The sequence below is a fragment of the Cibotium barometz genome, chromosome 60 (genome assembly GCF_041138505.1).
Source record: "Cibotium barometz isolate CiBa-2024 chromosome 60, ASM4113850v1, whole genome shotgun sequence".
NCBI classification, from domain to species: domain Eukaryota; kingdom Viridiplantae; phylum Streptophyta; class Polypodiopsida; order Cyatheales; family Cibotiaceae; genus Cibotium; species Cibotium barometz.
This window is the reverse complement of record NC_141105.1, coordinates 34,782,876-34,798,428: the sequence shown is the minus strand read 5'-3', so window position 1 is coordinate 34,798,428 and position 15,553 is coordinate 34,782,876. Positions and strand designations below refer to the sequence as shown.

General features: G+C 44.8%; 1 protein-coding gene across 3 annotated transcripts in view; it reads left to right on the top strand.

Moving 5' to 3' along the window:
* PLDP1 (phospholipase D P1) overlaps positions 1 to 15,553 on the top strand; it is a 105,079-nt gene that overhangs the window by 41,526 nt on the left and 48,000 nt on the right. For all 3 annotated transcript variants that reach the window (XM_086794393.1, XM_086794391.1, XM_086794392.1), the window contains exons 6-8: positions 13,432 to 13,605; positions 13,703 to 13,945; positions 14,065 to 14,181. In XM_086794393.1, coding sequence (XP_086650519.1) covers positions 13,432 to 13,605; positions 13,703 to 13,945; positions 14,065 to 14,181 — 534 coding nt within the window. The remainder of the gene's footprint in view (positions 1 to 13,431; positions 13,606 to 13,702; positions 13,946 to 14,064; positions 14,182 to 15,553) is intronic.

Here is a 15,553-nt window from a genome sequence, read left to right as displayed (position 1 = left end):
GTAAAAAGGTAGACACTGCCCTTGAATCTTGAAATTGGATCAAGAGGTAAGACCCTCTTTACATCATCATGAGCACGGCACAAGAGTAGCCAAATTTAATGGGGCGCAGTTTTATACATGGCAAACAAAAACCATGTATTTGCTCATGAGGAAAAATCTGTGGGGGCTAGTTGAGGGAAGAGATGAATGCCGAGAGGTGAGTGGGGAAAATGAGTGGAAGAGCAAGAATGAGAAAGCATTAGGACTCATCGCACTCAGTTTAAATGATGAAATCATTCATCATATCACAGGGATACAATGGGCAAAAGATGCATGTGATGAACTCAATAAATTATTTGGCACTCAAGCAAAAAATTCAAAGATAAATCTGTTAATGCAATTCTACAAACTGGATATGAAGGAAAGTGAACACACTTGAACAAATACAAAAGTATTAAGCAACAACTGGCAGCCATTGGCAAGAAGGTAGAAGATGATGAGGCACTAGCAGTGCTTTTGAAGAGTGTGGACAAGGGTGAATATGAAAACATTGTAGCAACCTTAAAGAATGTACCTGAATTGAAGCTGCATGAGATAGAAGGAGCTCTACTAGAGCAAGAGGCCAAGGTCAAAGAGAAGAAATGGCTGGACTCAACAACTGGAGAGAAAAAAGCATTCTTCACCCGAGGAGGATTCTCACGAGGACGAGGACAAGGAAGAGGCAGAGTAGGAGGAAGGACCTTCACTTGCCACAAGTGTGGGAAGCCAGGACACATGGCAAGAGACTGCTACAGCAAACCCAGTGGAGAAAGAACGACATTGGCAAACTTCATGGAGGCTCCTAAGGAAGTGCATAAGACAAAACAAAACAAAGAAAGAAGACCTGCTTCTGGGGGAGCTCTTAGGACTCCTAAGAGCGAAAAATTACAATGGGGTTCATTACATGGGTTAAAAACAGCTATAAATCTAAGTCGGAAGTGGATTTCCTCCTTTCGGGGGTGGGTTATGGAACTCTCTGATGACTGCTTTCCCACCTCTGTATACTGCCCATTTGCCATTCTTCCTTGCTTCTCTAACTTTGACCAACTCTGTTGGTATGTTCTTAAGTTGTAGTGGGGTTAGTTCATCGGCTATCCATACCTTTGTCCCTTGGAGCGACCTTGTCTGCTTCATGACTGCTATTTTTTCGGATTTGTCATAATATGTGATCTTTGCCTGTGTGCCCTTGACTACAATGAAAGTGGGATCCCCTAAGTCCACGAAAGGGACTACTTTGCTCAGCTGTGCTTTAAGAACATCTGTTTCTAACATGTAATCATCTCCAAGCTCTGGGGCAATGTTTTCCCTATCCCAGCTTAGGGGAAGCCCACCTATTCTGGTTTGATTCTGTATGTCAAGGACTATGAGTTTAGGGATTTGAGGCACTGGTCGCGGACTACCAAGTAAGAGGGAAACTTGGTATAGGGTCCAGGTGTGCTAGGATTATTCACTTGAGGGGAGGTGTTGAAATATACAAGTGAATAGGGTGTGTGCGGGAACAAGCCCTTAGCAAGAGGGGAACAAGCTCTTAGCAAGAGGCTGTAAAAGAGAATCTGTAAATGAGAGAGAAGCTGTGAAAAGGTGAGAGGTATCTACTGGGAGAGAATAAAGGGTAGCATGAGAAGATTTAGGATGTGTGGAGATATTCTGGGAAGAGGTGGAGAGAATCAAGCAAAAGAGGTGGAGTGAATCAAGGAGAGATCAGTGGGATTAGATGCTTGGATGTAAACTCTATAAATTGAGGCATTGGCCTAATGAGAATTTGCTGGTTTTTGATTATCCATGCCTACATTAAGCTATCAATTAATTGCACACTTGCATTTGATCCACCATAGCTCATCACATTGCTGCAAATTTAACATTTTCTTACCCAAACTAAGTTGTCAGAGAAGCATATGAGGATGGCCAATTTCCTCTCTATGTTTCATTTTCAGATCTTGCACACCCATGTTTCATTTTCAGATCTTGCACACCCCAGGAGAGAAGAATATAGTGGCTGATGCATTGTCACAAAAGCCGTATGTAGGAGCTATCTTGGTTGCCTCTCATGAGGACTTGTCTACTATGCGTGATTTGTATCATACGGATGCTGATTTTTTCACTATTTGGGCTGATTTGATGGCTGGTCATGTACACGTCTCATATGTGATCAAAGGGGGTTATATCATGAAAGATAATTGCCTATGTGTGGTGTCTGACATGAGGCATAGAGGCACATGTACATGCACGTATCACCTGTCAAAAGGTGAAATTTGATAGGCAAAAGGCACCAGGTTTGCTTCAACCATTACCTATTCCCACGCAGCCATGGGAAAGTATTACAATGGATTTCATTATGGACTTGCCACGGACCCAACAGGGTAATGATGCAATTTGGACAGGTTTAGAAAGCAAGCTCATTTCTTGCCGGTCAAAAAGACCATCAAAGCTGAGCATATGGTTAAAATATATATTGCACAAGTGTTCAAACATCATGGAATGCCGAAGTCCATTGTGGGGGATAGAGATCCGAGGACTACAAGTCTCTTTTGGCGGGCCTTATTTGATAATATGGGCACCAAATTGGACTTCTCATCAACTTATCACCCTCAAACGGATGGGCAAAGTGAGGCTGCAAATTCAGCCTTGTTGGATCTCTTGAAATGTTATGTGGCGGATCAGAAGTCTTCTTGGGAGAAATACTTACCGCTTGTGGAATTTGCATACAACAACACGGTGCATGCATCTACGGGAAAGGGTTTTGCCACCCATCCTTCACACAAAGGATGAGATATTTGCAGCTGATGAGTATGTAAGAGACTTGGATATTACTTTTGCTCAGGTGCGGACAGCCATTGCAAGGTCACAAGACAAGCATAAAAAGGCTGCCGACAAGCATAAAAGGCAATTGGATGTTAAAGAGAATGATTGGGTATTACTGAATTTTGAGAAAGCAAGACTTGCAAAGAGGCCTGGCAAAGAGGGTGCATATCCTAAGCTTGCAACCAGGTACTATGGGCCTTTTCGAGTGATTGAGAAGCTTAATGAAGTGGCTTTCAGATTGGCATTACCTGGTCATTGGCACATACACAATGCTTTTCATATGAGTCTCCTTCGCAAGTATGTAGGGTCGGAGTCCAGTGAAACGGTCATTGAGGATCCACCAGAAGTGGATGAGCTTGAGGAGATCTTGTAGCGAGAGGAGATTGTGTATCACAAGGAATGCAAGCTTGCTGCAGGTAAAGTTGTGAGGTGTTACCTTGTGAAGTTTAAGAACTATCTTCCCATTGATACTAAATGGGTAGATGAAGAGTTCTTCAGAGATTGCCCGCATGTGCTTCAGATATATTTGGATGCTTTTCAGTTTTGCGGACAACTGTTTAGAAGCCGGGGGGGATGTCACCATTTGGTCACCCAATTGGTCCACCCGTGCTTTCTTATCATGTATGTACATTGGACTGGTGTCCATGGTAGTTATTTATGCCGCGGATTGATGTCACTCATGTGATACTGTGGACTTGGCTTTCCGTTGGGACTTGTGCCTCCGTGTACGTGCCCGGAAATGCTTGGTGGATTGGTGTTCCATTGGGTCTGGTACCTCGTGTACTTGCCTGGAGCACCTCTATTTTGGTATAGTCTCATGAACGGGGATTGTCCATACCAATCTGCATTGCATAGCATCTTTATGTGCTTGCTTGCAATTGAAATTGCATGTTGCTTTCATGCTTGCTTGACCAATGTGTAGTTCTGGATAAGGGGACGCCTGCCCGCGAACTGTGTGCGAGTGAAATCTGCTGACATGGTTATATGGCATGTGACAGGTGGTATGTATTGGTCATAAACTTGCCCTCAGGAGTTAGCACGACCAAAACTCACTTATAAATTATGACCAGCCCGGTGTTCACACACACTGATGTCTCGAGGTGGACATAACCCAATGTCCACTGCCCAGATCTTATCCCCTTTGTACAAAGGGAGTAACCAGCCATGTGTCCACTCTAGCTTGCTCCACAAAGCACCTGCTTGCCACTTACACTGGACAACTCACCATCTCACTCTTCCTCCTCTCTCTAGAGATGGGCGCCTCCTTCATGAGGGCTGTTGGGCTGCATTTTTTGCACTTTCTCCTTCCCAACTCCATTTCCAAGCTTGCTAAGGTGTTTCGCAAGCTTTCAAGAGTGTTTGCGGATGCTAATCACTCTCCTACACACTCCCAATGATTGAAATTCAGCAAAACAGCTCTCTTTATTGCTGTAATTTTTGGTCTTTTTGCTGAAAACCCTGATTTCAGCCCTCCTTTCTCAAGTTGAACCATAGAGGAAACTTTCCCAAGGTTCCCTTCATCCTTTTGAAGACTTTTGTCGTGAAGAAATGCGACAAATTGAAGATCTCATCACTCCAAGGACTTCCATCGCGAAGACTTCCGCTGTCATCGACTCTACTTGCAATTGGTAAGTTTTAATGCTTAAATATGGAAGCAAGTAGCGGGAGGGAGGAACTGGATTACAAGATCACATACCCTGTGTAGTGTTCTCATGTCCTACGTGCTCTCTTGCAGATTGTTGCTACCATGTGTTGGTGGAATAATAGAGAGCAAATGGTAGGGAATATGGGCACTTGAGAGGGTAGTGTGGGTTGCGAGTCTACATCGACAACCACTTGTTTGCAATACTGTATTCATATGCATTGGTATGGAAATTTGGTCAGAAATGTCCATGACACTATGTACTTGATTCTCCCAAGATCAATATACTTTATTTGAGGGAGGGGTCGGCCGTTCCGGCTCACTGTGTGTCTCTTGTCAAATCAGCAATTTACTTCTTGTATTTGAGTAAGTGTCCATCAAATCTTAGTGTATTTAAGTGTATTGATTAGCATTGTGTTTAACCAAGTTACATAGGAAGTTGAAGGCGGAATCATCAAGTTAGAATTAGCTAACACACGGTCGTAGAACAAGCTAACGAAGAGACGTTGTTGCAGCTATCGAACATAATCTGAATCGGCTCATGGATGGACGCTGAATTGACTGACTGAATCAACTGATAAAAGCTGAAAGCCAAACGCCGAATGCTGAAGGCAGAAGGCTGAAATCTAAATACCGAATACAAAGAGCCGAAGCTGAAAGGTGACTGTTGATGAGAAAACCCGACCAATGGAGTAAACTCGGCCAAATGCTGCTCGATTCTAGTTTGAGCCTAGCAACCAACATTCCGTTGGGTCCCAAACAAGAGTGCTAAAAACGCAAGGCTTCTACGAAGTACGAAGGGAAGCCCCATATTTGGGTTCTGAAGTCAAGAAAACCCTCACCACAAGCCTTTGGAACCACACTATCAAACGCTAGACCAAAGATGGAGACCACATAGGCACTTCCGTCCTGCCCATGTGAACTCACTGGCATGTCATTCCCGCTTGCGTGAGCTCACTAACACGACAAAGCAAACACAGGTTCAAGGTGATTCCAAATCTCCCAGCTACAGCTACAGATACCCTTGTCTTGAAGTCTCGATAGACCCTTGTCCTAGAAGAGCATGTCCACGTGCTCCTCGTCTTGCTTTCCAATCCATGCACCACCTTTGCAGGTTGATCACACCCAACAGTTGAACCATGGTTAGCACGTTATCTTCCACCCTAGTGACGATGGCGCAGAGAGCATCGTATCCCTTCATTTCCAAGATTGGATGGATAATTGGTGCTGTTAAGCTTACTCTGTGCATACACTGGAGGGGTGTGTCTTGGTGGTATGGACACTGCATGGAGCCATGTCTCGGATTTTACTAACCTCCATGCTCATAGGTGAGCCTGAATGGCTCTATGGTTGGGCAGTGAGCTAGATGCCAGTGTCTATATGTTTCCATGTGTTTTGCTTAATCGCAGGTGTATGCTAGACAAGGGTCTTACATCCTGTTGGTATTAAGTTGGGAACACTCTGTAAGGAGAAGAGAAGAAAATCTATTGCGTGGATCTTCAAGTCTCAGATCTGCGGGCTACTTTTCTAGTCTTCCAAGGCCCACTAGGATGGGACACTGAGGGTGGGAGATAGAGTGAAGTCAGATATGAGCGGAGAAGACGCCATGGTTGGATATGCTCAGAGCGGTCTTTGTACTCTTGCATGTTCGTGAGAAAAGTAGAAGAAAGCGCATCTATGATGGCGCTTTTTTTGTGTGTTTGCTCAGGTTGAAGGGGTTTCTAGTCTGGAAACTTCTGTTTCTTGCACCTTCTGAGTAGGTCTGGTCTTATGTTGCTGAATCGTGCTGTAGTCTACTCAATGTCTGGTTATAGAGGAGGGTTGTGTTATGTCTCTCAAAGAGCCTGCCGTGCGACCTCTTGGAGGGTACATGGCGGTTACTGGTCTGATCATGACTATGTTCACGGACGGTTGTTTGATCTTCACATGGGGAAAAAATGGCCATAATTCATGGTGCATGGGCTTGACTAAGTGGTTTGAGTACAAATGCTTTTTTGGCATGTGTGTTCAAGGGATTGCCGGGAGAGAGATGGAGACTGTGGCGTGCCTCAAGACTGGCCTTACAGGCAGCCCTAGGCACAATGTGTGGTGGGCATGTTTGGGTCGCGTCCATGGGCATCCCTGCTTGAGGATCAAACATCCTATGGGCCTTGCTGGATGTTTGAGTGCGTCCCCTTGGACTCCATATGGGTGCGACCTATAAGCTCCATATGCATGCAAGTTTCCATATTGCTTGAGTAAGGCTATGGAATCGGAGTTGGACCGCCAACTCCAAGAATTGTTGCAAGCAGGTTTCATATGTTCAAGTGTCTCCTTTTGCAGCACCGATCCTTTTCCTTAAGAAAAAGGATGGATCTTCAAGACTTTGTGTGGACTATCGTGCTCTTGAATAAGTTGACAGCTAAGAGCAAGTTCCCGATGCCTTGGATTGATTATATCTTAGAGAAGCTGAATGGAGCGAAGGTGTTTTCGAAGCGTGACCCAAACAGTGGATACTATCAGGTACGGATTGTTGATATGGGAACATTCCCAAGACAGCATTCCGGACTGAACGGGCCCACTACGTGTGTGGTCATACCCTTTGGTCTGACAAACGCCTTGGTGATATTTAACCACATGATCATGCGTGTTTTTAGGGACTTGATTGGAAACTGTCTTCATTTTCTTTGATGACATACTTGTATTTTCAGCAATAGTAGAGCAACAGGACATTGACTTCGAAAAAGTGATGAAGTTGCTAGAAAGCAACGAGGTTCATATTGATCATCAAGCATTGCACTGGCTTCAGATGATGCCAGGTAGGTTAGATCTTCTAGCAATTTGGTGGCATGATTTAGTACATTCTATGTTGGATAATATATCATCTCTAGATGGTCTTCATGTACCCTAGCATACTTGTATTGGTCATTTCTATGAGGCCCTGCATTAGCATATCTAGTAGACATCATTTAGGATTTTTCTAGCATTTTTATGAGTCTATTTATGGCACATTTATGGCTCATGACTGCTATCGGCCTGTTGCAGTTGCCTAACTGGCTCATATGAGAGATATATAAGGGTTCACATCCTTCTCCTTATATCTCATCTCATTCTTGCATATTTGCTGGAGGTCAGTGGTTGTTGCAACAGTCTCTTAAGCTTGTAAGCACCTACGGGCTTCCCTCGTGCTCGTTTTCAACAATAATCAACTGTCTAGTCTTCTATAGTTTGTACTTGTGCCTACACCTTGTGTTTTCTCTTTCTTTCATTCTAGGCAAGGCCAATGCATTGAGCAAGAAAGGAATTGTTTACTACATCCAATCCACACGGATGGATCTTGCTAGTGTAGAACTAGACGAGATGAAGCACAAGTACATGGATTTCGATGAATTCGGTACTCAGTGGGAACATACATTGGACGCCACAAGACCATGCCGTTTCTTGATATGGGATGGTTGGCTTTTTGACAAAAGTCGACTTTGTGTCTTGAAGCAGTTCAAGGCAACTATTCTCCATGACAGCCACGATGCTATCACTAATGTTCATAGGGGCATGAACTCAAGGTTGAAGAAGATAAAGAGGCAATTCTATTGGTCCAGAATGAGGCGGGGACGTGTTCACTTATGTGCAACATTGTTCGATTTGTCAAAAGGTGAAAGCATCGCATTGAAAGAAATTGGGGTTGTGTGCAGATGCATGAGTAGAATGCTGGGGAGAGGGTGAGCTTGAGCTCCCCACAATTTACATGCAGGTACACCCCCCAACAAAATGGGAATGCAGAAAGGAAGAACATGCATATTGTAGAATATATCTGTCGATTTTCTGACAAATTTGCCTCTCAGTCTAGGTAAGCGTAACCCGCAATGTTTGACGATTGTTGATTGTTTTAGCAAGTTTGTTCTGCTTATTTCTTGCATTGCTAATTCTATTGGCAAAGATGTTGCAAAATTGTATATCTGGCATTGGTACCCAATTGGTGGCATACTTAGGACTATTGTATCAGATTGCGATGCCAAGTTCACCAGTCATTTTTGGAGAGCATTGTTTGATAATCTTGGTACTAATTTGAATTTTACCAGTGTATTCCCCCCCATAGATGGACGGCCAGACGTAGTTTTATATCAATTGACATTCGATGTGTTGAAGTGTTATGTCCATAATCAGCAAGGTAAATTTGCCTTTGGTTTAAGCTATTCTGAATGACAACTTTTTCTTTAGCTATTGGCAGGACTCCAGTTCCAGTCATTGTTGACTAAAACATCATCTTTAGTTCTGGATGCTAACCAATTGACGGAGTCTTACGAGGAGATTTTAGAGTCTTTGAAGGACAAGTTGGCCAAACAAAGGTTAAAACAGTTGGGCAAGCGATGCCCAGTTTCGGATCTTTTCCCATTTTGAAGAAGATCAACGAGGTGTCCATGAAGTTGAAGTTACCTTCCGGTTGGACCATGCATGATGTGTTCCATGTCGCTTGGCTAAAGCACTATGCCGGACCTCCTCCCACAGCTGTCCAAGATGAAACAGAACTAGATATTGTCAAACGAAGACAAAGTGATGGCTCTAGAACAGATCCTTTTGCACCGTTTCAAGCATGGCTTTGGCTGAAGAGAGTATCAGTTCCTCACGAAGTTTCAGGACCAAGGGACGCATGAAGCAGTTTGGCTTGACAAGAACTTTTTTGAAGACTATCCGGCATTATTGACAGACTATTTGGACCTCGAGTTAAGTAGAAGGGGATGTCACATGCATCCCGCACTTGGATGCCAGGTGGACATATCTGTGTAAAGCAGGTGCAAGATTTAGAGTGGTAATTGGTCCTTTGTGAGCCCTTGTTTGGGACGAGTCAGCTAGCGATCCACTGTAGAGGGTCATGGTCAGGTGTGCATGTCCCGTACATTTGTGTAACTCTAGGGATGTTGCATCTGCCACCCATTTGTGTCCAAAAGGATTCTTGGGCATGGAAATGGTACTCCGCACGCTGCTCAAGAGAGTGATGAAGTTCTGCCCTAACAGTACATAAAGAGTCTGCAATCCATTAAGCATGAGGATGTTTCTCGTGCTCTTTTTGTAAGGCAGCCAGTCTACGTCTAATAGCCCTTTCTAAATCCAAGACCTCTCTTGCCTCTTAGACAGGGCACATGTATGATAAAAGTCACTAATATCACAGAGAGCAGAGGCCAAGCTTTGAGAGGCTTGTGAGAAATAATGAGATCTCCAAATATCAAGCATACGACATGATAGCTCTCCATCTGAAAACAAATGATCAGGGATGCGTACATGGGGTGCTGATCCATGGCAATTTGGATCTCTAATACATAAAACCACTAGGCAATATCCGATTTAGTGGTGCCTGTAGCAATAAAAGTATGCCCATACCAATGCGTGTAGTACCCTGCATAAGAAGGATCCACCGTGCTCTCGCAGGCAAAATGACACCATGTCCAATGATGCAAGGCAAGATCAAAGCTGACACAGAGATACAGACACCACCCTAGGTACCAACAGTTGGTGACCAAAAGGTGTCCCGAGAGAAGCTTGCTTGATCTCCCACATTGGCTAGCATCTAGTTTATGCTCTTGCAAGAGCAATACATCCATAGGTAATTGCACAATGAAGTTGGGTTTTTACAATTTGTTTCCGTCGATGCGGAAAAAAACCCCCAAGACCCTGAATGTTCCTAGAGACAATCGTCAGAAGGACTCAGAGTAGGAACAACCAGATCTCGTGGTCGAGGAAGGACCCCCTTTAGAGATGGAAGTACGTCTAGCATAGGTAAGGGAGGGAAAATCTAACGATGTAAACCTTACCTCTCTCTCCCACTCCGGGGAAAAGCCAGGGCTAGTCCTCAAACTGGAGAGGTACCATGACAATGTGAATGCGCAACATCATCCTCAAGGGTTCAATCATCCTATAATAACTATAATGCAGCATCCTCCTGTGAAGGATCCAGATCATGTGCCTGCAAAGCCTCATTCTCCAAAGAAGGATCAACATCCTGTGAGGCAAGAGCTGCATAAGGGTTAGGGTGCTCCACAAGGGGTGTGGGTGAAGGGGCAGGTGTGGGGGTCAAGGGTGCCTCCATCCCTAATCACAACCCAACACTGTGTGGTCTGTTGTGGTAAAGGAGCAGTTGGAGTCTCGGCAACTGCAGAAGGCATCTGATGGGTAGGACCACACCGTCTCCTAGCATGGCCCCTCGATCTGGGACAATCTCTAGCAATGTGGCCCTGTTGATGACAAATCCGACATTGGTCAGGTCTACCTGCAATCTCCATCCTCTGGCGGAAATGAGATCTGTCAGGTCTCTAAAGCATAATATGATCGTCAGTAATAGATGGATCAGGAACAAGCACAAGGACCTGGGATACACCATCAAGAGTGGCGGTAACAGCCGCGGAAGCTGAGGTGGGAGAGCTCGGAAGGACTGGTACCTCTAAAACCTGGCCAAAGGATGCCCCTGTGGAAGCTAAAAGCTTCCAATAGGACCAAGGAAGAGCGGGGAACCGTAGTGAGACTAGGGTAAGGCGCTGATCCTCCGCCACTGGATCAAAGCCCACCTGGTACTGAAAGAAGAAAATCTTCCCAGGGCCAAGAGGGAAGGGGCTGCCGGCCAAAACCTGAGAAGTAGCTTCTGAAGAATGAAAGTCCACCTGGAAGAAGCCTTGACCAAGCAAACGAGTATCCTGGAAGTGCACAATCAACTCCAAAGGGAGAGCTGCTAGAAGCCATTCACGGGCCTGCGAATGAGAAGGGTGGGAACCATAAACTCTGGCAACAAGGGTGGTCTGGACCTCAAGGTCAATGTCGTGCTGAAGAGAGGTGAGCTCGTCTTGTGAAAACTTAATGATTCTCCCAGCCAGTGGGGGTGACGAAAGATTGGTTGTGGCAGAAGAAGCCATAAAGCCAATCGAAAAAGTGTGGGTGGCTGACTTGAATCCAAATAAAAATGCTGCTGAAATATAAAGAGAAACGGGGGAGGACAAGGTGGGTGCAGCAAGGCTGAAGCAAGATGTGGGAGCAACAGAGGCGGGTGCAGAAGAAGGGGGGCAGAGGCGGGAGCAGATGGGGCAGGCGGGGGCAGCAAAAAGGCAGCAAAGGGGCAGGCGGGGGCAGCAGAGGGGCAGGCGGGGGCAGCAGAGGGGCAGGCAGGGGCAGAAAATGGGCAGACGGTGGCAGCAAAGGGGCAGGCTGGGCGGAAGGGGAATCAGCAGCGCGAGCTCACTTGGTCCAGTGTATTCCTTTCTCATAAACCTTTTTTCTCAAAGCAAGTATTTGATTGCATCTTAGATCAGTTCCAAAGGAGACAATAGTAGTAGAGGCACTTGTTGCACGCACGGAAGCCTTGCTGTACTGATCCACAGCCCGAAGCCTGATTAAGAACATTGATGCTGATTAAACATGATTAAGACAAAGGAGAGAGAAGAAGAGACAGATTGGTGTCAGGGTTTTCTTTGTATTTTATATGGTACAAAAAGGTTACATGACTGTCTGTACATGGTTGGGCCCTTGGTTAGCCCTGGAGGGGTTGACCTATGGCCCCTTACATAACTTCTACTGACTACTACAATGCTGAATACTGAAATGACTTGATGACTGAATGAATAAATGATTTCATGCTTTTATATATGCCTGAGGTGCTGGGCGGCCAGCTGTAAATGCTGTTGGCCTGCTTGGACATGAGTTATTCTTGAAAGTAGCATACTCTCTTTCGCTCCCCTCCTTTTAGTTTTAACTTGTAGCAATATTATTCCTATATCCATTCTAAGCTCAAGCATACACAATAAAATATTACTTTCAATGTCTCCGCTGATGGTAAATGCAGTCCCATGTGCTGGTCGACCACCTAAAGACTGGCGCCTCCTGCCTAGGAACCCCCTGGATGGCTACTGACTGTAGGCTGGTTGCCTTTGATGGCTGCCTACTGGGTAGCCCCTCCATGATGATGATGGTGCTAAAGATGATGATGTTAAGATGTACTGCTGATGATGATGATATGCTGCTGATGATGATGCTGAAGATGATGATGTGGCTGGTGCTAATGCTGTTCTACTGATACTTAACCAGGTATTAAGACTGCTCATGCACAAGATTAGCCATGGCACGGGCATGCACGTGACAGCACTAAAGAGTTGGCAAATGAACTTATAGATTGACCAAGTCAAGAATGGAGTGAAGGTGTATAGTTTGCCCTAGTGCTCCAAGTTTAGTGGGAGGGGATGCCACATTCACATCTTAATCCGGCGTGCCACATAGACATGATTATTCCTTGCAGCCGCCTAAAGGGCAAAGTTAGAGGCTGTATATAGGCAGTTTGGAGCAGTTTTGATGGTTCTTAGGTGCCCAGGATATTCACCAATGGTTGGGACAAGTATTGGGAACAACTTGAAGACATTTTATGACATTTTTGATGACTTTTTATGTCTTAAAAAGGGTTGGTCGACTTGCATGCAAGCTATCAAGATCCCTATAAAAAAGCAGGTCAAGGGTCATTCTTGGCGTTCAGAGACACAGATTGCAGAGCCAAGGCTAGGGGCAAGAGAGCCAAGAGCAAGGGCATGCATCCATGACATTTGGATCAGCCAAGTACACCTCCATATCAGGGTTTTCCATTAAAGCATGGAGGAGTTCATGCATAGCATTTAGGGCATAGATCTGTCTTGGCTAATTGCCAGTCATTGTAATCACTCATTCATTGAGTAATATACAGTAGGAGTAGGTTAAGTAAAGTGTTTCTCACTCTACTTCTCTCTCTCATCATTGCACATGTGATTAGCGTTAACCTCTCTTGCTTAGTGTTAATCATCATCGAGCATGCTTTCACATAGTAGTCCTGTTACATGATACATCTCCTTACAAAGCAACTTGCCATGCAGAGAGCACTCTCACCCTCTTTTTTCTTTTGTGGGTTTTGCTTTTATTCTTCACAGTCTTTAATATTATTCAATTATCGAACTTTGAATCAATGGCCCTTTTGGTTGCGCTACTTGCAGGTGTGGGCAGTGCTGAAACCAGGGTTTCTAGCTTTAGTTGCAGATCCTTATGATGTGAAGCCTCTCGACATTATTGTTTTTGACGTGCTTCCTTCTTCAGATGGAAAGACAGACGGGCATATCTGTCTAGCGAAGTTGGCAAAGGAGAGAAATCCACTGTGCTTTGGGCTTATGGTAGGTTGATTTTCAGACCAACCTTTCTAACATGCAACTAGTTACACATTTGAGTCATTGCAGAAATCATTTATCTGCGTGATCTCCATTTTTACAGGTGGCATGTGGGAACAGGACAATCAAGATAAGGTCTAAGCGAGCGAGTATGGCTCGTGATTGGGTAGCAGCCATTAATGATGCAGGGTTGAGACCACCTGAAGGATGGTGCCATCCGCACCGCTATGGGTCATTTGCTCCTCCTAGAGGGATTTTTGATGATGCTAGTGAAGCTCAGTGGTTCATTGATGGCAAAGCTGCCTTCAATGCAATTGCTTCAGCGATAGAACATGCTAAGTCCGAAGTGAGTGAAATGTGCAACATCTCATTCCGTGTTGATCTAATGAGCTTACCTCATCAATTTTGAACAAGGCACTTAGCTAATGTCATACTTAATCTTTGTTTTGTTGATACTTATTCCAGGTCTTCATAGCTGGCTGGTGGTTATGTCCGGAGTTGTACCTGCGGCGACCATATGTTGACTATGAACAATCTAGACTTGATGCGTTGTTACAAGAAAAGGCCCAAATGGGTGTAAAGGTGTGCATGCCTCTCAACAGATACATGCCTTTTGAAAAAAATAAATATCCCGTGTTTACAGTGCTTGAGGAACTAGAACATGGAGATGTGAGGGAAGGTTGTGGGGGGGAGGAGTCTACAGTGCTTGAGGAACTAGAACATGGAGATGTGAGGTTGGGGGGGGAGGAGTCTATAGTGCTTGAGGAACTAGAACATGGAGATGTGTCTCTCCCAGTTGGATCTCCCAATTGTCTCCAAAAAGGAGCTTGCATGGGTAATGCATTACCAAAGGTCTCCCAGTGTAGCGTTTATGACTAAGGGACCGTCCTTGCACAAATACGAGTAGTGCACATCTAGGGTGATGGGTTTAGGGACTCTTGTAGATCAAAATGGCCCTGTCCAAATCTTCTCCCTCGTACATAACTTGAGGATCTGATTGTCTAGCCTACCTTCACGAGGGATCTTGAAGTGATGTAGCAAGATTCTCTCATCCTACCAATCAAGTGTACACTACCAGTCTACCTTGCCAGATTTTTTAGGTCTCTCAGCAACCTCATATGGAATACTGAGTGGATACGAAAGTTGCAAAGTATTGCGGGCAGTTGGGATCTTTGTTGAGCAGGATTTCTATTTTTTTTGAGCATTTGGATTTTTTTTCGAGGGGGGGGGTGCGAATAAAATAAAAAAAACGTACCATACGATATCGTACAGTATGGCACTGTACAAACCGTACGGTACGAATAGGTTCATACCAGTACGAGAAACAACCCTGGTGAAGATACAAGGTGATGTCATGCATTTCCACTGGAAATTCGTGTGTTCCACCATGTGCCAGATCTCTGACAACAGTCTTATCTGCCATAGGTCATTTACTTGTTCTCCATGGGGTTTCCAAACTAGGCTCTGGGTTTGGGCTGCTCAAACTAGCTTTCAGTCATGATGCAACTAGAGTGAGTTGGAATTGGGGCTCAAGTAGCAGAGGATGGGACCTACCATGCCAGTATTCATCCCTACTTGATAGGGTGAATACCTTTATGTACATAACTACTAGTCCTGTATGACTGCCAAGTGGTTATATATTCTCTTTCCCCAATGTAGAAAATATGGGGATATATTATGCCACTTGATAGCTGCATCTGGGGAGCTCTTTACCATCATAGTTTGTCTCCATTAGGATCCCTGGCCAGACAAGATGACCATGCCCTGTCCACTAATGAGGAAAACCGACTCAGATGTTGCAAAACCTTGCCATGGGCTGTTTGGATAGAGCATTGAAGCTTTCAATATTTTTGCTTTACTGCTGCCTTAATCTGCTGGATCATCAGGACACATGTGATTGCATATGCTTAAGCTTGTTTAAGCAGGCTTCTTTTTCCCTTTTATGGATGTTTTT